Source organism: Rhinatrema bivittatum, chromosome 8, assembly GCF_901001135.1.
Source record: "Rhinatrema bivittatum chromosome 8, aRhiBiv1.1, whole genome shotgun sequence".
NCBI classification, from domain to species: Eukaryota; Metazoa; Chordata; class Amphibia; order Gymnophiona; family Rhinatrematidae; genus Rhinatrema; species Rhinatrema bivittatum.
The window spans coordinates 147,533,263-147,555,295 of NC_042622.1; the positions used below are offsets into that span (position 1 = coordinate 147,533,263).

Sequence of the window (22,033 nt, forward strand, 5' to 3'; positions counted from 1 at the left end):
AAGAGAAAAGGGGGTGCGCACGCTGCGGCGGGCCTGGGGCGTGGCTTCCGAACGCCACCAATCCAACGCTGCCATCTTCCTCCGTCCCTCGCCAACCCCTGCTCGCTTCTAAGAGTTTTAAGGCTCCTCTGTGATTGGGGGGGACGGGAGCGAGGCATGGAGGAAATGGCTGTGCACGCATGATCTCTGTCATTCTTGTAAGAAGCTACGGAGAGCAGTTTCTTCTCGCCCCCCATTCCCTAAAGAGTCGCTGATTTCGCGCGTAGGAACGATGATGGCGGCTGCTGCGCTCCGGCCTAGGAGTCTGCGAGACGCTCTAGCTGCTGTCCGGGAAGTAGCAGGACCCAGGTTCCAGCTGTGGTTGCAGGTGAGATGGGGAGGATACCTGTACGTACCCAGATCAGTCCAGACTCCTGGCTGTAGAAAGCCATCGAGTCGACTTACATTTCTAAAGGGTACCCGCTGCCGGGGGGTTTAGGAGCACACTTGATTCGGTCTCAGACGACTGCTTGTGCCAAGTCACATCAGGAGTCTCCACTTGAAATTTGCTGGGTGGCTACTGGGAAGTCGTTGCCCACTTTTGCTAGGCATTATCGTTTGGATGTCGGGGCTCCATGGTTGCTTTTTCCCCCCCCCTTTTTTTTTTTTTTTTATTATTGTAGGCTCATACAGCAGCCCAGCTTGAAAACACAGATCCTCCTTACTCTAGCTTTGTGGAGTCATTAGAAGAGTACAAATTTGTGGAGCGACTGATTCCCCCTACTCGTGTCCCAGATCCCCCTAAACACCAACATCCCACCCCATCTGGTTGGAGGCCACCACAAGGTAAGACTGTCAGCTAAACTTTTCAGGGCCGATGTAATAAGATGTACACTGAAAACGCTTGTATTTAGCACCCGTTTTTTGTAAAGTGCATGCAGCCAAATCCGCTGGGTGCCTGATGCTGTATTTAAATGAGAGTTGTGTAAAAAGGGCACGCTTGGGGAAAATTGTGCATCGGTAGTGCTCAATCCCAGTTCTTCAGGCTAATTTCTTTATTTTGTTGAGGGTGCTGAAGATGGCTGTAGCTAAACTTCCCTTTCTATGGATGTCTAAACTGTGCAGTCATAAGAATGTGTTTTTTTTTTTTTTAATCAAGCCAATATACATTTATTTTTCAACACTGCATGCAGGAAATGTAAGTATCACACAGTGGCGTAGCCAGAATTGATTTTTTGGGTGGGCACAAGGTTAACATGGGTGGGCTGTAGGCATGCAGGTCTACTAGTTGTTTTTTTACTGATAAATAATGCCAAATTATGCAGCATAGCATTCACATCTACGCCTAAGTATGAGGTTTACTTAATGATACAAACATAATTCACGGTGATTTGTGGTACTTTAGCCTTCTTATTATTACAATTTTATACACGGCTCCTACCTGTCCATAAATTTTGAGAGAGCGGTTGTGTTGCTTATATTTAAATTGCTAACATCTCAAAATATAGATATATATTTTTACCTTTGTTGTCTGATCTTTGTATTTTTCTAATCAGTTGGTCCTGGTCTCTTTTTCCCATTTTTTCCCTTATAGCTCATTTCCTAATTCCTTTTCAGTGTCTTTCTTCTATTACTGTCTTCTTCCCTTCCACACACACACACATACACGCTTTCTCTCACAGACTCCCTCTCACACACTCAAGCTGTCACTCTCATATGCTCCCACCCCCCACAAGCTCACATTCAAGTTCTCACTTTCTCACCCCTCCCCAGGCTTATATTCTTATACACACACAGACGCACATCCAGGCACCCATTCTCACCCACACACATAAACCCAGACTCCCATTCTCACCCACAAACCCATGCTCCCAGTCTCACCCACACATATTCAAGCTCCCATTCTCATCCATACATATACACATTTAAGGTACTATTCTCACCCACACATACACACATTCAAGCACCCATTCTTATCCACATATTCAAGCTTCCATTCTCACCCACCCACACAAACCCAGGCTCTCATTCTCACCCATATATACACACATTCAAGCTCCCATTCTCACCCACCCACAAACCCAGGCTCCCATTCTCAACCACACATACACACATTCGAGCTCCCATTCACCCACATATTCAAGCTTCCATTCTCACCCACATACACACCCAGGCTCCAGTTTTCACCCACACACACTCCCATTCTCATCCACACATACACATTCAAGCACGTGCACAGCTTCCGCTTTCTCCCCCAGAGCAGGAAGATCAGCTGCCTCTCCTGCTGCCACCGGCCTCCTGCTATCTTCGGGCGTCGGGCCGTACTGCCCGCCGAACTTCCTGTCGGGGGGGGGGGGGGAGCGGAAGCGCAGCGCACAACGTCCGCTTCCTCCCTCCCCCCCCCAAGCAGGAAGATCGGCGGGCAGTACGGCCCGACGCCCGAAGATAGCAGGAGGCCGGTGGCAGCAGGAGAGGCAGCTGATCTTCCTGTTTTGGGGGAGAAAGCGGAAGCTGTGCGCGGCGCTTCCGCTCCCCCAAACAGGAAGTTCGGCGGCCGTTTGGCCCGAAGATAGCAGGAGAACGGGTGGCAGCAGGAGAGGCAGCTGATCTTCCTGCATTGGGGGGAGGAAGCGGAAGCTGCGCGTGGCGCTTCCGCCCCCCCCCGAACAGGAAGACCGGTTGGCCATGCGGCCGCAGCAGCGCTTCCCCATGTGTGCCGTGATGGCGCGCGAGGCGTGGGTTCTCTTGTTCGCTGTCGCGGGGATGGGATCCCGCGACAGCCTTGCAGTTCCGGTGCCAGTTGGGTGGGCCTGGGTCTAAGTTGGGTGGGCACCTGCCCACCCAGGCCCACCCGTGGCTACGCCACTGGTATCACAATGATACTAAGTAGGACGACACACAGAGGACTGTATCTTTTTATTTCTCATGGGCCCATGCCTTATGACTTAACTTTAATCCACCTTCACAGGGCAGAAGTTGAATTTGTTGCATTAAAAAGTGTGCCTTGGGTGCCCAGCAATTGCCTGTATTGGGGGCTAATAGCCTCATCTTTCTCGTCCGAATTTCTCACGGGTTTTAAGCCAGCACATACAAATTACCCATAGAGGCTTCAGTTTTGCAAAATTCTTCAGAATGCAAAAGGCAGGAGATTTGGAGACAGATGTTCTGCATTTTTTTTTTCTATGTTGCAAACAAGTTATTGGGACTAGCTCGAGTTGGGGGTGTATCATACCTGCATCACTTGAAGATAATCAGCCCCTAGCAATTTATTCTCATCTATAAATGTTTGTACTCCTGAATTTTTGGTTGTAGGTGTGGTTCAAGTCACATCTGTCTTTTTGATTGTGTTGTCCTTCAATACTATCAGGATTTTTTTTTTAATGTGTATTTTGCCTTTTGTGACATTCCAAAGCTGATTATATTCAAGTGATGCAGGTATTTTCCTATCACTAGAGGGCTTACAATCTAAGAGGGTTATTTACTAAAGGTTTTCTCCCATTTTAAGTCTACAGTAAAAATGCTTAGTAAGTAGGGCCCTAAGGTTGTAAGCCCTCTGGGATAATGTTGAGCCGTATCTGAGCTAGAGTGTTCAGTCCCTTCTAGGAATTTTTAATGGAAGATGGTTGTAAAACTAGACTTCTCACACCGAGCCACTTCAATGTTTATATACCTTTATTTCTCAGTATTCTGATTTTTTGTAGTTTTGGATGGATACAGAGCAGGGCTATATCACAGTATAGCCATTCACTTTTCCCCTCTCTCAACAGATCCTCTGCCTGCCCTGCCATATCTGGTCAGACGTTCCCGAATGCACAATGTTCCAGTCTATACAGACATAACCCATGGCAATCGGCACATGACTGTCATCCGTAAAATTGATGGTGACATTTGGGTAAGATGCAGACCACCTTTGGTACACTCACATGGGTACTGAATGCAGTATATCCAAAGTGACATACATGAATGTTCTAAAAAAACCAAAACAAACAAACAAATCAACACCTCTATTTTACAGAGATTTATAAGAATAGGAGTGGCTGAAAAGGAGGAGCTTTCATAAATAAATGGAAACACTTGGGGTGAGCCCCAAGTTGGCCAGTTGTGTTAAAAACTAATTCCCTAACCTGTAGCCCAGAGCTTTCCAAACTGTGTGTCTGGACACGTTAGTGTGTCGCCTGCAGTGTGCAGGTGTGTCGCGCAAGCCCGGTCAACTCTGATGCGAGTTTGGGCTTTTTTTTTCTCTAGAGATTCACTTTTTTTTTCAGTTTATGGGTTGCTTATTATTGGGTGATTTTTGCTGTCAATCGCGTTTTTTTTTGGGGGGGCTTGGTGGGTGGAACGAGCCCAGCCATCCTTGCATTGGCTGCTGCTGCCGATGAGGCCTGGCCATGAGGAGTACTGACTGCAAGCAGCAGTGTCTGGTGATCATGGAAGGGAGTGAAGCACTTAACTGGCAACAATCAAAAAGACGAGGTACATGAGTGTGGGGGCCAGACATGTGCTGGGGGAGAGAGGATGAGTGAGTGGGGGGCAACGTGCTGGGGGGACAGACATGTGCTTGAGGGGGAGAGAGATGAGTGTGTGGGGGCCAGACATGTGCTGGGGGGAGGAGGAGAGATGAGTGTGTGGGGGACAGACAATTTGTTTTATTATTGTTTCTCAAATTATAACAATAACATGAATCTTGGAATATATATTTTTAATATAAATTTAAGGTTTTCATGAGATAGGTTGTGTCGTGAAACATTTTATTTATGTATATATTTAAGGAAACATACATAAATTGTCAAAATATGTTTCGTTCGTTTAACCTTTAACCTCTGGTTTACTAGTAGACTGAATTACTGTGTCGTGAAATTATGTTTGTCTAAAAAGTGTGTCACCAACATGAAAAGTTTGGAAAGCTCTGCTGTAGCCAGATGGACTCAGGACCAATGGGTTATGTGCTCCCCTGCTAGCAGATGGAGACTGAGTCAGGTTTCAAAGCTGACATCACCCTAGCTATACTCTTGCAGTAACCTCAGCCATTCAGTATCTCTCTGTCTCCTAGCAGATGTGGATTATGCCTTCCCTATAGGGAACACAGTACTCTTTAGAAGAGGAAATTTAACCTTTAAATTGGAGAAATATCGAGCCCCGCTTTCCTGCAGTAATACCTAATGGTCCTTCCCCCAGTTGAGAATTCCTGAGGCAATTTCCAAGATTCCTCAGAGGTGTGCCTTGATCTGTTAGCCGTTTCCCGGCGTGAACTTTGCTACTGAAGCAGCTGAAAGGCAGATGGTGAAGGAAAAAGAAAGGCAATGTGATAGAGACAACTTCAATACTTAGTTAAAACCTGGTGTAAAGGTGGTTTTGGAGATATTGGGAGTTGGGCCATGTATGGAACAGTAAAAGAGATGTAGGCCATCTTTACAGTATAGCCTATCTGTGGAAGGAAAAGATATCCTATGAAAAAAGAATGGGGGGGAGGGGAAGAAGCAAGATAGAATGTTGCCCCCAACAAATACAGGAAGTGGGTGGAGAAATTAGTAAAAATCTGCTAAGTAGTCCATTTTTTATCAAAAGGGCAGAAACCCAAGTGAAAGAAGGTGGAAAGCTATGAGTATAAGCTCATAACTGGGCACTTAAATTTCCAATATTCAGGCCCTAATGGTAAAGGCGGATTTAGATAATGTTGCTATTACAGAGAAGGATTCACAAGTGTCTTGTGAATCGGATACAGCTGTGCTGAGCTATTATGGAGGGGGTAGCTTTTTGTCCAAAAAAAAATTATATATATCTGAACTGAAATGCAGGGGTTATGAGGAAAGGAAGAAGCACAGTGGGCTGTCTTAAAAAGGGGTGATAGCACTTCCATTTACACTAATGTGGTTTACAGGCCTTCAAATCAAACAAGTGGTCCAGGATCTTGCCAAAGACATCCAAAAGGTAGGAAGCAAGGGAGAGGTATTACTCATTGGAGATTTCAATTTGCCGGATGTGGGTTAGAGTAGCCCTGCTACAAAATCTGCAAGAAGCAGAGAGATTGTGGATGCCCTTCCAGGGGCTCTGCTTAGACAAATGGTGATGGAGCCCACAAGGAGAGGAATGATACTGAAGTTGATACTCCCAAATGAAGATAGTGTCACTAATGTGCAGGTAGGTGTTCACTTGAGCACCAGTGATCATCAGATGATATGGGGTTTGATAAAGCAGCCAAGATGGAGAAAAGACATACCACGATCAAAGTCATAGATTTAAAAAATACAGAACATCAGTTGGTCAAATTAAAAGGAGTTATACTAAAGCCAACAAACCTTTGTTAATAAAAGTAAGGAAACAGATGCCGTTCTCGAAGGAGATTGCTGAGAAAATAAAGGCACAAAGATCAGCATTCAAAAAGTACAAATGAACTCAAAAAAGAGGAATACAGGAAAGATTATCTGGTGAAGCTGAAGGAGATGAGGAAAGAAATCAGGATAGCAAAACAAGCAGAAGAATGGATCGCCAAAGAGGTAAAGCGTGGAGACAAAAACTTTTGTCACATACATTAGAGAAAGAAGGAAGGCCAGAGGTGGCATTGTAAGATTGAAAAGAGACACAGAGCAGTGTGGAGGAAATAGCAGAAATACTAAACAAATACTTCAGTTTGGTATTCACTAAAGAAGACCTTGTTGCTTGTTGGCATGAGTACAGGTGAGAGTGGTTGGATGAACAAGCAAAACTGAAAGTGGAGAAGGCCATGGAGCTAGATGAGACATCTGAAGAAGTAGAGAGAATAAGATGCAATCTAAGAGAGCTGGAAGAGTTGCAGGTTTGGCAGCTGGAATTCAGTGCCAAGAAGTGTGAGTCCTGCATTTGGGGTGCAGTAGTCCCAAGGAGCTGTGCATGATTGGGGGGGTGGAGAGATGACAGACTGATATGCATGAACCTCGCAGTAATGTCCTACGATGTGAAGGTAGTGAATCAATGTAAGAAGGTGGTAGCTAAGGTAAGAGAGATGCTGGGCAACACAGATACAGGCTATCCAGCAGGAAAAAGGAGGTGATAATGCCCTGTACAGGTCTTTGGTGAGGCTGACAAGATCAAAGCAGAACAGAGAGACGCAACCACACATAGGATCCCTAATGACTAAAGGATTGAAATGAAGGAAAAGGGTAACTGACTGCTAACTTTAGATGTAACACTTGTGAATGCACAGAAGGTCAGCTACCACCTTTAACAGAAGGCAAGGGCAGTAACCACCCAAGCAACTTGCTGCGCAGACTGGATGGACCATTTGCCATCATTTACTAATTTACTATATAAAATCACACTATTGCACAGGGGCAAGTTTATCTTTTTACAGATGATAATAGGATGTGCAAGAAAGTGGATGTTCCTAAGGGAGGACAGAATAAGAAACTTAAGAGCCTGAATAGTGGTGAGGTGCTTGGTAACTAGGATTCCTTACAAGTTGTCCTGCCTTTGGGGTACAGAAATCAGAGATGGGGGGTGTAGAATACTGCTGTGCACACACCCATTGGGAGAGACCTCAGGGTGATCACATCTGATAGTCTCAAAGTAGCAAAACAGAGTGATAAGGCAGTGGGCAAAGATGGTGGCCAGAGGAATACCAAGAGTGTATAGGGAGAGCATAACCATAGATACAGAGGTGAGAGTGCCTCTTTACTGGGCATTGGTGAGACCTCATATTGAGTACTGTGTCCAGCCCCAGAGGCTATACCTCAAAGGCTATGGATGGGATGGCAGCAGCCAGGCACCCACTACCAGACTTATGTAAGGTCTGCAACAGAAGCCCTGTGAGGTGAGATTTAAAGGCATAAATATGTATATGCTGGAGGAGAAGAGGGAGGGCTAGGATAGAGATACTAAATACCTCACATTATAAATAGCACACGGCAGTACATCTTTTTTAGTGGCAAGTTGTTGGAGAAGAAGCTCATGCTGTGAGGTTCAGAGTGAATAGACTTGGGAGTAACATTAGAAAATATTTCTTCAGAGGATGATGGATGTGAATACTAATTCAAGAAAGCTAGGATAATTGCAAAGAAGTGAAGGGAAAGCCACTAATCAGTGGGGTAGTAAGGCACTGCAGCAGGAAATGAAATGGGCAGATAAGGTCCATCTAAACTGCCATCACATTCTGTGTTACAAACATTTTTTACTTATGTTTTGTGTAAACATATTTATAACCGAGCACATCGTGTATTGCATTATCTAATTGAATAGGATACAGTATTGCTTCAGGGAATGGAGGGATGCCAGTGATGTGTTGCTTGTACTTTGCTTTAAGCTCTGTGCTACAAATATGACATGATAGTGTCTTTATTCCTTTAGGCCCTAGAGAAGGAAGTGAAGGAGTTCCTGACACAGCTTTCTGGCCAAACTCCAGCTACACAAGTTAATGAAGTCTCCAGGAGCCTTCGCATCAAGGGATACTTCAGTAAGGAGCTGCAAGCCTGGCTAATGGACAAGGGCTTCTAAGCATGGTCATGAACAGAGCAGGGAAATTAGCAACACAAACCAGCTTTCTCTCATGGACTAGCTTTTCCTCACCTACTGCTGTTAAACTGTTCCTTACAGTCAAGCCAATGCAAAGCTTCAGTCTCTCTCATTTATTGTACAAGGTTTATAAAAATATATATTGTACACTTAGCACGAGAGAGTGGTGAAAATTTTAAATTCAGTTTTCTTACCTGTTAATTTATTTTCTTTGAATCTTTCTGGACAATTTAATGAGCTTACTAAATGTCTCAAAGTGCTGTCAAGATAATATCTTGGAATGGATATGGGATTAACTTTGTGATCAAGAGAACCAAGATACTAAAGGCCTTGGAAAAAAAAAAAGGGTAGATATAGCTCTGCTGCAAGAGACCGATCTGAGGGTTGTGGAACATCAAAAGTTAAAGAGATGGTGGGGCAGGGAAGTAAAGTAAGTTTCAGCAAATAATAGAGCAGGTGGAGGAGCCATTCTGATTTGAAAATATCTTCCTTTCATGATCAAGCAAGAAATAGTGAATCTAAAGGACTATGCGATTTTGATTGTGAATTATACCGTAAATCTTTGATATTAGGTAATCTCTATGTTCCTACCACTTGACTATTCCTTTTTTTGTGGAGGTTTTTCAACATCTTCTCTCTCATTTAGAGGATGGTTTGGTGATAGATTTCAATCTAGTTTGAGATCTAGTCTTGGATAGATCTCATAAGACCCAGGGGAATAGAGTATGAACTAGAGCGATTGCTTTTTTGGAGGATTTTAGGAGACCCCTCCATCCTCAAGAGAGGAATTTCACACACCTGTCCAGGGCACATTCTTCACTTGGTCCCCTGGGCGTTTGCACATATGCATCCTTTACAGAGGGCTTTGCTGTCCCGTTGGCAGCCAGTATCGGAACAGTTTCAGATGCAGCTCCCGCTCTCCAACTCTACCATCAGCGACTTACAATGGTGGCTATCTCTCAAGCACCTACTCCGTGGAATGTCCCTTCGGACCCCGCAGTGAATGGTAGTCACGACGGATGCCATCCTCTCCGGTTGGGGAGCGGTTTGCCAGTCTCAGACCACGCGGGAGTATTGGTCCCCAACCCAGTCTCGCTGGCTCATCAACCGCCTGGAGACTCGTGTGGTTCGTCTGGCACTCAAGGCATTTCTCCCACTGCTTTGGGCGGTCCTGGTGCTCTCAGACAACTCTATCACCGTGGCGTACATCAGTCGCCAGGGGGGCACCAGGAGTCGCCTGGTGGCCCTTGAAGCAAGCCGGCTTCTCGCATGGGCGGAGCGACACCTGGAGTGCCTCACAGCTTCTCATATAGCTGGCAATGAGAATGTTCAAGCAGACTACTTGAGTCGTCAACGTCTGGATCCAGGCGAATGGGAGTTGTCCGACGCCATGGCCCTGATCATCAGCAGGTGGGGTCCTCCACACCTAGACTTGATGGCAACTCTGAACAACGCCTAGGCTCCCTGGTTCTTCAGCTGCTGGAGGGAACACTGCTCGGAAGGGGTAGATGCTCTGGCCCTTCCGTGGCCATGCGACGTCCTTTTGTACGTATTTCCTCCTTGGCCCCTCATAGGGAAAGTGCTCAGATGGATAGAGCTTCACAGAGGTCCGGTCATTCTCATAGCTTCCGAGTGGCCTCGTAGGCCATGGTTCGCGGACCTAGTCAACCTCACGTCGGACGGTCCCCTTCGCCTTGGCCATCTTCAATACCTTCTCCGCCAAGGTCCCGTATTTTTCGACCAGGCGGATCACTTTTGTCTTGCGGCTTGGCTTTTGAATGGCGAAAGTTGAGACGGAGGGGATATGCTGAGGATGTCATCTCCACTATTTTGTAGGCTCGCAGAACTTCTACTTCCCTCACCTATGTCCGGGTTTGGAAGGTTTTTGAGCTGGTCTGCGAGGAAGCAGGTGTTACGGCACATTCGGCTCCAGTCTCGCTAGTCCTCTCGTTCCTCCAGCGTGGCCTTTCTAAGGGTGTCTCCTTCAGCTCGCTCCGTGTACAAGTGTCACCAGGAGAGAGAGGGGGCGTGACACTCCGGACCTGATGTCATCAGGTGGAGCCCGGAAAAACTTTTTAAAGCAGGGTCCTGCGGCGCACAGCCGAAGCCGCGCACCAAAAGGGCGCGCCCCTGGGTGTAAAATGGGGAAGAAAAGGAAATCAAAGAACTGGACTTCTTCCCCATTGCCTTTATCATCTGTGAGAGTTGGGCCGATGGATGACCATGTACTACATCTGGGTGAGTCATCTATGAGGAATTGCTCCAGGGTTAATTCACCCTCGGGGATTTCACTGAGCCCTGATCCCCAGCAGCCACCCCTTCAACCTGCAATCTTGCAGATGGACAATGGGACAGTTTCTGGGTTGTTAAGAGGTAATCTCCCCCTCCAGCACCAACCCACAACAAATGGCTGAAGGGGGGGGGGAAGGCTGGAAAGGAGAGGAATGTGTTATTAACTAATGTTGTAAAGATAGTAATTCTCTGTTACCTATTCCCTCTATTATCCCAGGCCTGTCTGATGAGTTGGAGGGGGAGATATAGCCGAAGACAGTATCCTTAAAAGATGTTTGGAAATTGGTTGCAAAAGTTGATAAGAAAGTGACATGTTCTATTTCCCAAATCCACAATTTTTCAGTTCAGACTTGTGCTAAAATAGGAGAACAGGATCTAAGATTAAGAAATGTAGATGCTTCTGTTTCTAAAATTAACACTCAGTGATGCAGTCACTCTCATTACAGGAAGTGACTGCATCATTTATAAAGGATAAACTATATATAAATAATCAAATGGAAGCTATAGAAAATGAAATGAGGTCTAATAACCTACGCTTGCTAAATTTTCCTCATAGTAGATTGTTGTCCCCGAAAGAAATTTTAAGAAAATACTTGAAAGAGATATTGTCCTATGAGGAGGACAAGATTCCAACTATCTAAAAAATCTATTATATTCCTATTAGGGAAAAAAATAGTAAATCAAGAAGGGGGGATGGATATCTTGGAAAGTCCTGGCATTACAACTTTCCTTGAGGATTCCCTTGCTAATATTCCTACCAGAGCTACTTTGCTTGTATCGGTTTTGTCAAAGTGTGATAAAGAAGAAGTATTCCGTAAATATTTTCAGAATAAGCAGTTGATTTTCAGTGGACAGAAAGTTCAAATTTTTCCTGACGTTTCTAGAGCTACACAATCTCGTAGGAAACATTTCCTAGCGTACAAACAAAGGGTTCTTGATTTAGGTGCCAGTTATTTTTTAAAATATCCTTGTAAATGTTTACTTACGTATAATAACAAGTTTGTTTTCTTTGATCCTCTACACCTTGAGCAATTTATTAAGGATAAAACTAGCATTTACTATTGTACGGTTGCTATGAAGGTAATTAAGGCTGCAAAAAAAAAAGATGCTGCTACAGTCACTCTCCTTCTTTCAAGAATGTGGACTATATTAATATAGCAAATGTTGCTTACCTGTAACAGGTGTTCTCACAGGACAGCAGGATGTTAGTCCTCACATATGGGTGACATCATTAGGATGGAGCCCAATCACGGAAAACTTCTGTCAAAGTTTCCAGAACTTTGACTGGCCCCTACTGGGCATACCCAGCATGGCACTAACCCTGCAGCCAGCAGGGGTCCCCCTTCAGTCTTATTTGAAAGCTACAGGCAGTGCCGAAAAAATAAAACAAAACGTAACGAACCCAACACCGCGGGGCAGCGGGTGGGTTTCGTGAGGACTAACATCCTGCTGTCCTGTGAGAACACCTGTTAAAGGTAAGCAACATTTGCTTTCTCACAGGACAAGCAGGATGGTAGTCCTCACATATGGGTGAGTACCGAGCTGAGGATGTCCGAACATGCACCAAATGTACCCAATGGCATGCAACAGGCACAACAACTTGGGCAGAATTTGGTAGAGGGCATCCTAAACCCCACCAGGCAGGCGGAAGGGTGTAGGTACGTCATGCTGGAATAAGTTACGCAGGACAGACTGGCCGAAGATGGATTCTTGTCTTCCGGCTTTGTCCAAGCAATAGTGGGCTGCGAAAGTGTGTAGAGAACTCCAGGTGGCAGCCCTGCAAATTTCAGGAAGCGGCCCCGATCGTAGGTGTGCTACTGAAGTCGCCATGGCCCTCACAGAGTGTGCTTTAACATGGTCTTGAAAAGGAATGCCTGCTTGCTGATAGCAAAAAGATATGCAGTCTGCTTACCCACCGGTTGCCCTAATTTGTTGGGATGAAAAGAGACGAATAACTGAGTGCTCTTCCTGTGGGCAGCTGTACGGTCTAGGTAGAACGGTAGAGCCAGTTTACAGTCAAGGGTATGCAGAGCCTGTTCCCCTGGATTGGAATGGGGCCTGGGAAAGAAGGTAGGTAGTATGATGGATTGATTAATGTGAAACTCCGAAACTATCTTAGGTAAAAACTTAGGGTGAGTGCGGAGTACTGCCCGGTCCTGCAGGAATTTAGTGTAAGGCGGATAGGTAACTAGGGCCTGTAACTCACTAACCCTGCGAGCTGAAGTGATAGCCAAAAGGAAAATCACTTTCCATGTGAGATATTTCAGGTCACAGGAGTGAAGAGGCTCGAATGGTGGTTTTACGAGCTGACCAAGAACCAGATTAAGGTCCCAAGAAGGGGCCGGAGGACGTAAAGGTGGCTTGATATGGAGCAAACCCTTCAGAAAATGTGTTACAAGGGGTTGTACCGATATAGGAACATCCCCGACACCTTTATGGAAGGCGGCTACCGCACTGACATGCATTCTGATGGAAGAGGTCTGTAGACCCGATTCCGACAAATGCCAGAGATAGTCTAAAAACCTTGGGATTGGACAGGAAAAGGGATCAAGGGACTGCGAGGTGCACCATGATGAGTACCTTTTCCATTTATAGGAATAAGATTTTCTAGTGGAAGGCTTCCATGAAGCAATCAGGACACGAGAAACCTTCCGCCCCCCCCCCCCCGCTCCCTTCGATGGGCAAAGAAGCGCGGGCCTTGGTATTGTGAGATGTCGCCATCAGATCCACAGCCAGCGATCCCCAACGGTCGCAGATTAGCTGAAATGCCCTGTCCGCATGCTCCGATTCCCCGGGATCGAGCTGATGCCGGCTCTAGAAATCTGCGTTAACGTTGTCTACCCCCGCAATGTGCGACGCAGCAAACGCCGCGGGGCGGCTCCAGGTCCCCCCCTGACGATTGATATAGGCCACTGTTGTCGCCTTGTTGGACAGGATCCTGACCCACTTCCCTAGAACCAGGGGAGAAAGGCCTGCAACGCCAGGCTTACCGCCCAGGTTTCCAGGCGATTGATCGACCAGCGAGACTGTCACAGGCTACCGCCCCCCCCCCCCCCCCCCCCGCCGGAGAGGCTCGCATCCGTGGTCACCACCATCACCACCGTCCATTCCAGGGCCGCGAGCGAGACCCCCCTCCCCCGGAGAAGATTGTCTGTACCTAACCACCAGCCCAGGCTGGCACGTGCCAGGGCCGTCAGAGGTTAACGGTAGGTGGAATTGCTCGGACACTGGGCTCCAGCGGGAGAGCAACACCGCTTGCAAGGGTCGCATATGCGCAAAGGACCAGGGCACCAAGACTAATGTCGATGCCATGGACCCTATCAACTGCAGGTAGTCCCAAACCGTCGGTGGCCGCATCTGTAGTAGGTCTCAGACTTGGCCTTGCAACTTGCAACTGCGTTCGATGGAGAGAAAAACTTTCCCCTGTCGAATAACGCTCCCAAAACTCCAGAGACTGAGAAGGGATGAGGTGGCTCTTGGCTGTATTGACTACCCAGCCGAGCGAGTGTAATAACTGTAGTACCCGTTGGGCTGCTGACTGACAAGCGACTCGGATTTCGCGCGAATCAGCCAATCTTTTAGGTACGGGTGGACTAGCAATCCCTCCCATCGCAACTGCGCTGCTACCACCACCATTATATTGGTGAAAGTTCTGGGCGCTGTTGCGAGGCCAAACAGCAGAGCTTGAAATTGGAAATGCTGCCCCAGTGCATAGAACCGGAGATATTTCTGATCCGCTTTTCGGATTCCAATGTGCAGGTATGCCTCCATGAGGTCCAGGGAGGCCAGAGATTCCCCCGGTCTCACGGAAGCGATCACAGCCCTCCGCGTTTCCATGCGAAAACGAGGAATCCACAAACCTTTGTTGACGCTTTTTAGATCCAGAATGGGCCGAAAGGAGCCGCCTTTCTTTGGAATGACGAAGTATATGGAGTAATGTCCTCTTCGTTGCCCCGAGGCGGAAAAAGGGACGATGGTTTCCAGCTCAGACAGCTGGAGCAAAGTCTGACAGACCGCTCTCCACTTGCCTGCATGTCCGCACGGGGATGGAAAAAAAAAATTCTCGGGACAGGAGGGCGAAAAAATCTAACTCGTAGCCGTGACTTATCACTGAGAGAACCCATTGGTCCGACGTGATTGCGGCCCATTCGTCGTTGAAGAGAGACAGCCTGCCCCCTACCTTCGGTACCGAGGAGTGGGCCGGCTGGACATCATTGGTTTGGCTTACCACCGGAGTTCGAAGTGGTGGGAGTGGATTGACCAAAACTACTGCTAAAAGGCTGAGGCTACTGCCTGCTCTCCCCCCCCCGAGCGAAATGAGGGGAACGTGGCACTGGGACGATTGGGGAGAGGTTTTCTATTCCCTCGAAATCTGGACCTGGACGAAAAGGACCTCCTGGACCTCGACCTAGTCTCTGGGAGTCAGTACTCCTTGTTCTCGCCCAGCAACTGGATCATGTCATTCAACTCCTTCCCAAACAGGAGTTTGCCCTTAAATGGTAAAGATCCCAGTCGAGACTTGGAGGTGCTGTCCGCCGCCCAGTTGTGCAGCCACAACAACGGCCTGGCCGAGACCGTCGAAACCATGGAACGAGCCGACGTACGTAGCAGGTCATAGAGGGCGTCCGCACTACAGGACACGACTGGTTCGAGCTGGCCCACTTGTTTGGCCTCCTCCTTGGAAGCCCTTCGTTGGCAAGGAGCTGTTGCACCCACTGGAGGCCAGCCCGCAAAGCAAAATTACTGCAAATTGCAGCTCAAGCCCCCAGGGCGGACATCTCGAAGATCTTCTTAAGCTGAAGCTCCAATTTGCGAACCTGAAGATCCTTCAGCGCTGTGGTTCCCATGACTGGGATAGTGGTCCTTTTTGTTACCTCTGAGACCGCAGCGTCCACCTTCGGCACCCGAAGGATCTCCAGCGCCTCCTCAGGCAAGGGGTAAAGCTTGTCCATGGCCTTAGTGACCTTCAAGCCCAACTCCGGGGTATCCCATTCCCAGAAGAGGAGGTCCGTAGCCGAGAAATGAAATGGGAACGTTGTGGGGGAACCACTCAAACCCAACAATACTGGATCCATGGGGCCCAGCCAAGATTCCTCAGGGGCGCAGCGATCCCCAGCTCGCTCAGTATGACTGGGATGAGAGGAGCCAACTTATCCCTGCGGAACAGGAGGATTACCCTCGGATCATCGCCCTCCGCAGCCAGGCTTTGACGTTTGTCCCCCTGCGTAGGCGCGCACTCTCCCTCTACCCCCCTCGGGGGTGGGGAAGGCTCCTCCTCACCTTCCTGGTCCGTGGAACAGGAGAGGAATCCGTGTCATCCCGGAGGGGAAGCGCACGCAAGACACACTTTGCCCTGGGCTGCCCCGCTACTTTCTCCGGGCGTGGGGTGAAAATTTCCCTGTGGGGGGAGGGATCTACCAGGCCCCCCGTCTGGGGCAGACGCAGTTTATGAGCCTTGCGGGCCTGAAAAGCTCGGTGCATCGCCAGAATGAAAGCCGAAGAAAAAGACCTACAGGACCCTCGTAATCGGTGCCCTTGTCGCCCCGCTGCCCCCATTGGCGAAACAGGCCGCGGGACCGGTCTCTGCGGGTAAAGGGAGGGTGGGAAATTCCTGGAATGCCGCGATCAGCACCACAGGTGGGGGCAGGGGCCAAGATGGCGGGTTTTCCCGCGATTTTCGGCGCGTGTGGAACGAGGAGATGAAATCCCCCCGACCCCGATCGCCAACGGCTGGCGCCGTACCACCGCCCCCTGAGCCAAACCAGACGAGCCCTTGCCCCCAGGGATGCAGGCCCAACATAGCCCATCCCGCGAGAGGCGAGCACCGGAGCCGCAGGCTGAGAATGCCATGCCACGCAGCATGCTCAGCTCTAAACCCAAAACGCCGCAAAATAATAAAAAAAAAAACACCGCCAGAGGGGAGGCACGGAAACGGGAGGGAGGAGAGCCGACCGCTGCCGCACAGAGCCCGAAGAGAGGCCGTCCGACGCAGCCGCCAGGAGAGAAAACAAGACAAGCCTTTTTTTTTTTTGTACCTCAGAGCTGTCCCTCGCAGAGTTCTGAAGCGGCCTGGTTGGAGTGAGTGAGCTGGGCTCCCCGGTATCACCCCAGCAAGAGCCGGCGGGCGGGTGGGCGTGCGTTGATCCAGGCGGCGGTGGGAGCCGGCGAGCGTGCGTTCATCCAGGCGGAGGGAGCCGGCAGCGAAAGTGGTCTCCAGCAGCCCCCGCCGGCAGTGAATGAATGCACGCCTGTGTACGCCAGTGCAATTTCGGCGCTCAAGGCAGTGCATTACTGAACGCCGACGTCACATTCCGTGACGTCAAGCTTCGTGACGTCACGCCTTGAGCGCTGAAATTGCACGGGCGTACACAGGCGTGCATTCATTCACTGCTGGCGGGGGCTGCTGGGGGCCGCTTTCGCCGCCGGCTCCCTCCACCGCCTGGATGAACGCGCGCCCACCCGCCCGCTCCCGCCGCCTGGATCAATGCGCCCACACGCCCGCCAGCTCCCGCCGCCACCTGGTTCAACACGCTCCCGCCGCCTGGATCAATGCGCGCCCACCCGCCTGCCGGCTCCCGCCGCGGCCTGGATCAACGCGCTCCCGCCGCCACCTGGATCAACGTGCCCCACCCGCCCACCGGCTCCCGCCACCGCCTGGATCAACGCGCGCCCGCCGGCTCCCGCCGCCGCCTGGATCAACGCGCGCCCGCCGGCTACCGCCTGGATCAACGCGCGCCCGCCGGCTCCCGCCTCGAACGCGCGCCCGCCGGCTCCCGCCTCGAACGCGCTCCCGCCAGTAAGTTTACTTTTTTTACACTTTATTCCCTTTTGTTTTAATTTTCGCCCTGCGCCTTGCTTCGGGAGGGGGGGAACCATCCACTTCCTGGTACCTGTCATTTCAAATGTCAGTTGCAATGACATTTGAAATGACAGGTACCAGCGCACCCAGGATACTGTATAGGTGCTATATTAAGCGCCTATACAGTAAAATGGGTTGCGCGGGCCTAACCCTTCGCCTAACGCTTCGCAGACGCGGCTTGCATTTGCAAGCAATTTAAATAGAGTATCGAGCGGTATGTGAGCAGGACTGTGCGGGGAACGAGGGTGCGCCCGGCACTGCCCCACTCTAACGCTGCAATATTGCACAGGTAAATCAGAGAAACTTTCCTTCTGATCCTTCCTCTTTTTTTTTTTTTTTTTTTACTTTAAAACAAAAAAAAGGGGAAAAAACGTCCCTGTAGGCAGCTTCAGAGACAAATCATCCCACTGAGGGGAGACAAGTATATGGGGAGAGAGAGAGGCTGAACAAGGGGAGTGACTGGCACCACCAATTTCCACCCCTGCAGCCGAGGACCACCGGGAATAGGGAGCCTAGGCTATATAAAACAAGGGGCAAAGCCCCCCTAGGCCCCCGCGCAAGAGCAAGGAAACAGGTACTGTCTCCTGTAAAAGGAATCCACAGAGTTCAAACAAAAAGGAAAATTAGTTTCTTACCTGATAATTTTCGTTCCTGTAGTACCAAGGATCAGTCCAGGACACCTGGGTTGTGACTCCGCACCAGTAGATGGAGACAGACTAAAACTTGTGGGCGGAGCCATATATGCCCCTGTGCCAGTCACAGCCCCTCAGTCATACGTAATGTCAAAGTAGAAAAAATCCATAAGACAACATAGCTCACCATAGAAACTTGCTAAGTAAACGAAAATAACTCCCAACACCCCTACAGGAAAACAGACTCCCCAACCGGGAGAGCGAACAAAACAAGGGGTCAGCGTACTAAAAAACAACAATGAGCGGACTCTCCGTTACTATAGCGCAGCACTGCGGGCGGGATCCTGGACTGATCCTTGGTACTACAGGAACGAAAATTATCAGGTAAGAAACTAATTTTCCTTTCCCTGTACGTACCAGAGCTAAGTTACCGAGGGTGGGAAGCAGAGAGTCCCGCTCGGAGTACCCTCTCTCCAAATCCCCCAGCATCAGTAGCCTGAACATCCAACCGGTAATGTTTAATGAAGGTATGCAACGATTTCCAGGTAGCCGCCCTGCAAATCTCTTGAGGCGACACCTGAGAAGATTCCGCCCAAGACGCAGCATGAGATCTCGTCGAATGAGCTCGAAGACCCACCGGCGGTGATTTACCGCGCAGAATGTACGCGGAACCAATGGCCTCCTTGAGCCAACGGGCGATCATCATGCGGGACGCAGCAGAACCTTTCTTCGGACCCGACGTCAACACAAAGAGATGATCCGTCAACCGAAAAGAATTTGTGACCTCTAGATAGCGAAGAAGAGACCTCCGCACATCTAGTTTTCTCAAGTCCCTCGACTTCGGGTCTGAAGACTCCCCAACCGCGAAAGCGGGAAGTTCAACCGATTGATTCAAATGAAAAGCCGATACGACCTTAGGCAGGAATGAGGGAACGGTCCGCAAGGAAACACCTGAATCGGAAATGCGCAAGAAGGGCTCCCTACAGGACAGAGCCTGCAACTCGGAAACTCGACGAGCCGACGCAATCGCTACCAGGAATACAGTCTTCAACGTGAGATCTTTGATCGTAGAACGCTTCAGAGGCTCAAACGGAGCTGAGCATAGGGCCGAGAGCACCCAGTTGAGGTTCCAAGATGGACAAGGGAGCCGCAAAGGAGGACGGAGGTGTTTCGCTCCCCTAAGAAAACGGGAGATATCCGGGTGGAGAGCCAGGGAGACTCCCCGGACTTTACCACGCAAACAACCAAGCGCCGCTACTTGGACCCGTAGGGAACTGCACGCTAAACCTTTGGCCAGCCCAGCCTGGAGAGAAGCCAAAATATCAGGAATAGTAGCGGAAGTGGGATCCAGACCCCGCTCTACGCACCACTCTTCAAAAACTACCCAGACTCTAACATAAGCCAGAGACGTAGACTGCTTCCTGGATCTCAGCAACGTGGCAACTACCGCATCTGAGTAACCTTTGCACTTCAATCGATTCCTCTCAAAAGCCATGCCGTGAGACAGAAGTGATCTGCATCCTCTAAACAGACGGGGCCCTGACGAAGGAGCCCCGGAAACCCCTGTAGACGAAGGGGCGCCGCCACCGACAATTGGATCAGGTCCGCAAACCACGGATGGCGCGGCCACTCCGGCGCCACCATGATCACGTTGGACGGGTGCAATTCTATGCGCCGCAGGATTTTGCCGATCATGGGCCACGGTGGGAACACATACAGTAGCACCTCCGCTGGCCAGGGAAGAGCTAACGCGTCGACCCCTTCTGCTCCCCTTTTCGGCGTCGACTGTAAAATCTCGGAGCCTTTGAGTTGTTCCACGTGGCCATCAGGTCCATGTGGGGCGTTCCCCAAGTCCTGCAAATGAGAAGAAACGCTTCGTCCGCCAGCTCCCACTCTCCAGGATCCAGGTGGTGCCGGCTGAGGAAGTCCGCCTGGACATTGTCGACTCCTGCTATGTGAGACGCAGCGAGATCGCTGAGATGCCGCTCTGCCCAGGCCATCAAGGAACGCGCTTCCTCCGCTACTTGAGGGCTTTTCGTCCTGCCCTGGCGATTGATGTAAGCCACAGTGGTAGCGTTGTCCGACAATACCCGGATCGCCTTTCCTCGTACGAGGTGTAGAAAAGCTTGCAATGCCAGACGGACCGCCCTGGACTCCTAGCGGTTGATAGACCACCGGGTCTGATCTTCTGACCACAGACCCTGAACCGATTTCCCTTGGCAAACTGCACCCCAACCGGAAAGACTGGCATCCGTGGTCACCACCGTCCAGTTGGGAAGGAGAAGAGATACTCCACAGGAGAGATGTTTGGAATCCAGCCACCAGCCCAGGCTGGAGCGCACCTGACTCTCGAGAGGCAGTGGAAGATAAAATTCCTCTGAAACCGGTTTCCAGTGGGAAAGCAATGAAGACTGCAGCGGCCGCAGGTGAGCGAACGCCCAAGGGACTAATGCCAGCGTGGAGGCCATAGATCCGAGAACAGTCAGGTAATCGCAGACTCGCGGACGGTGCTGAGACAAAGGACGTCGCACCTGAGACTGTAGTTTGCATATCCGTTCCTGAGAGAGAATCACTCTGCCCCGTTTCGTATCGAAAACGGCTCCAAGATACTCCAAGGACTGAGTGGGTTCCAGATGACTCTTGTTGTAGTTGACCACCCAGCCCAGGGACTGCAAGAATTGTAGCACCCTGGCTACCGCCTGCCGACACAACCTCTCTGACTTCGCCCGAATCAGCCAATCGTCGAGGTAAGGGTGAACCAGGAGGCCTTCCCAACGCAACTGCGCCGCCACCACCACCATCACTTTCATGAATGTCCGAGGCGCTGTTGCCAGGCCGAACGGAAGAGCCCGGAACTGGAAGTGTCTTCCCAGAATGCAAAACCGCAGGAACCGCTGGAACGCTGGTTGGATGCCCACATGAAGGTATGCTTCTGTGAGATCTAGTGACGCAAGGAATTCGCCTGGCCGCACTGACGCGATCACCGAACGAATGGTTTCCATCTTGAAGTGAGGGACCCGAAGGCATCTGTTGACTCCTTTCAGATCCAGTATGGGTCGGAAAGTGCCGTCTTTCTTGGGAACTATGAAGTAAATGGAATAACGGCCCTTGCCGTACTGATCGGCCGGAACCGGAGAGATGGCCCCCAAGCTTTCTAGTCTTCAAATGGTGTCTAGCACCGCCGCCTTCTTCTTGGGATCCTTGCAGGGCGAGACCAGGAACTTGTCCGCTGGGATGCGAGCAAAATCTAACTCGTAGCCGTGTCTTATCACGTCGAGGACCCACTGATCCGACGTAATGCTGGCCCATTCCTCGAGGAACAAGGATAGACGCGCCCCCACGTTTGGGACAACGTGCCGAGGACGTGACGAGGGATGGGCCGGCCGAACTTCATTGCGAAGGCTTGGACCCCGCACCCGACGGGGCCCCTCCTTGCCTGCCAAAGCGCTTGCCTCGAAAGGACTGCTGCCACTGAGTGTTTCGAGAAGAGGACGGTCTATAAGAGGGCCCGGTGGATCTTTGCGGCCTGGACTTTCGGGGTCCCCGGAAACGAGCTCTGCCGGAAAACGAAGAGCGCGCCCGGGCCCTATCCTCTGGCAGCTTAAACGCTTGGTTCTCACCAAGTGAAACCATCAAGTCATCTAACTCCTTTCCGAACAGCAATTTCCCTTTGAAGAGTAACGTCCCGAGGTGAGCCTTGGACGAACCATCCGCTGCCCAGTTGCGCAGCCAAAGGAGACGGCGTGCCGACACTGCCGAAACCATGGACCTAGCTGAAGTGCGTAAA

The 22,033-nt window shown here is 50.1% G+C and overlaps 1 protein-coding gene across 1 annotated transcript; it reads left to right on the forward strand.

Annotated features, from left to right (window-relative positions):
* Positions 1-47: 47 nt before the first annotated feature.
* Positions 48-11,768, forward strand: MRPL49 (mitochondrial ribosomal protein L49). Its single transcript, XM_029611415.1, has 4 exons — positions 48-367; positions 663-825; positions 3,747-3,871; positions 8,299-11,768. Exons 1-4 carry the CDS (start codon positions 272-274, stop codon positions 8,443-8,445), a joined length of 531 nt encoding a protein of 176 aa, XP_029467275.1. The 5' UTR covers positions 48-271; the 3' UTR covers positions 8,446-11,768.
* The last annotated feature ends 10,265 nt before the right edge of the window (positions 11,769-22,033 follow it).

What these genes read in the sequence shown, in the direction of transcription:
- MRPL49 (XM_029611415.1), top strand. Translation starts at nt 272, where the DNA reads ATGATGGCGGCTGCTGCGCTCCGGCCTAGGAGTCTGCGAGACGCTCTA. An exon ending in TGGTTGGAGGCCACCACAAG is followed by an intron (nt 826 to 3,746) that starts GTAAGACTGTCA and finishes CTCTCTCAACAG; the next exon opens with ATCCTCTGCCTGCCCTGCCA. An exon ending in AAATTGATGGTGACATTTGG is followed by an intron (nt 3,872 to 8,298) that starts GTAAGATGCAGA and finishes TTATTCCTTTAG; the next exon opens with GCCCTAGAGAAGGAAGTGAA.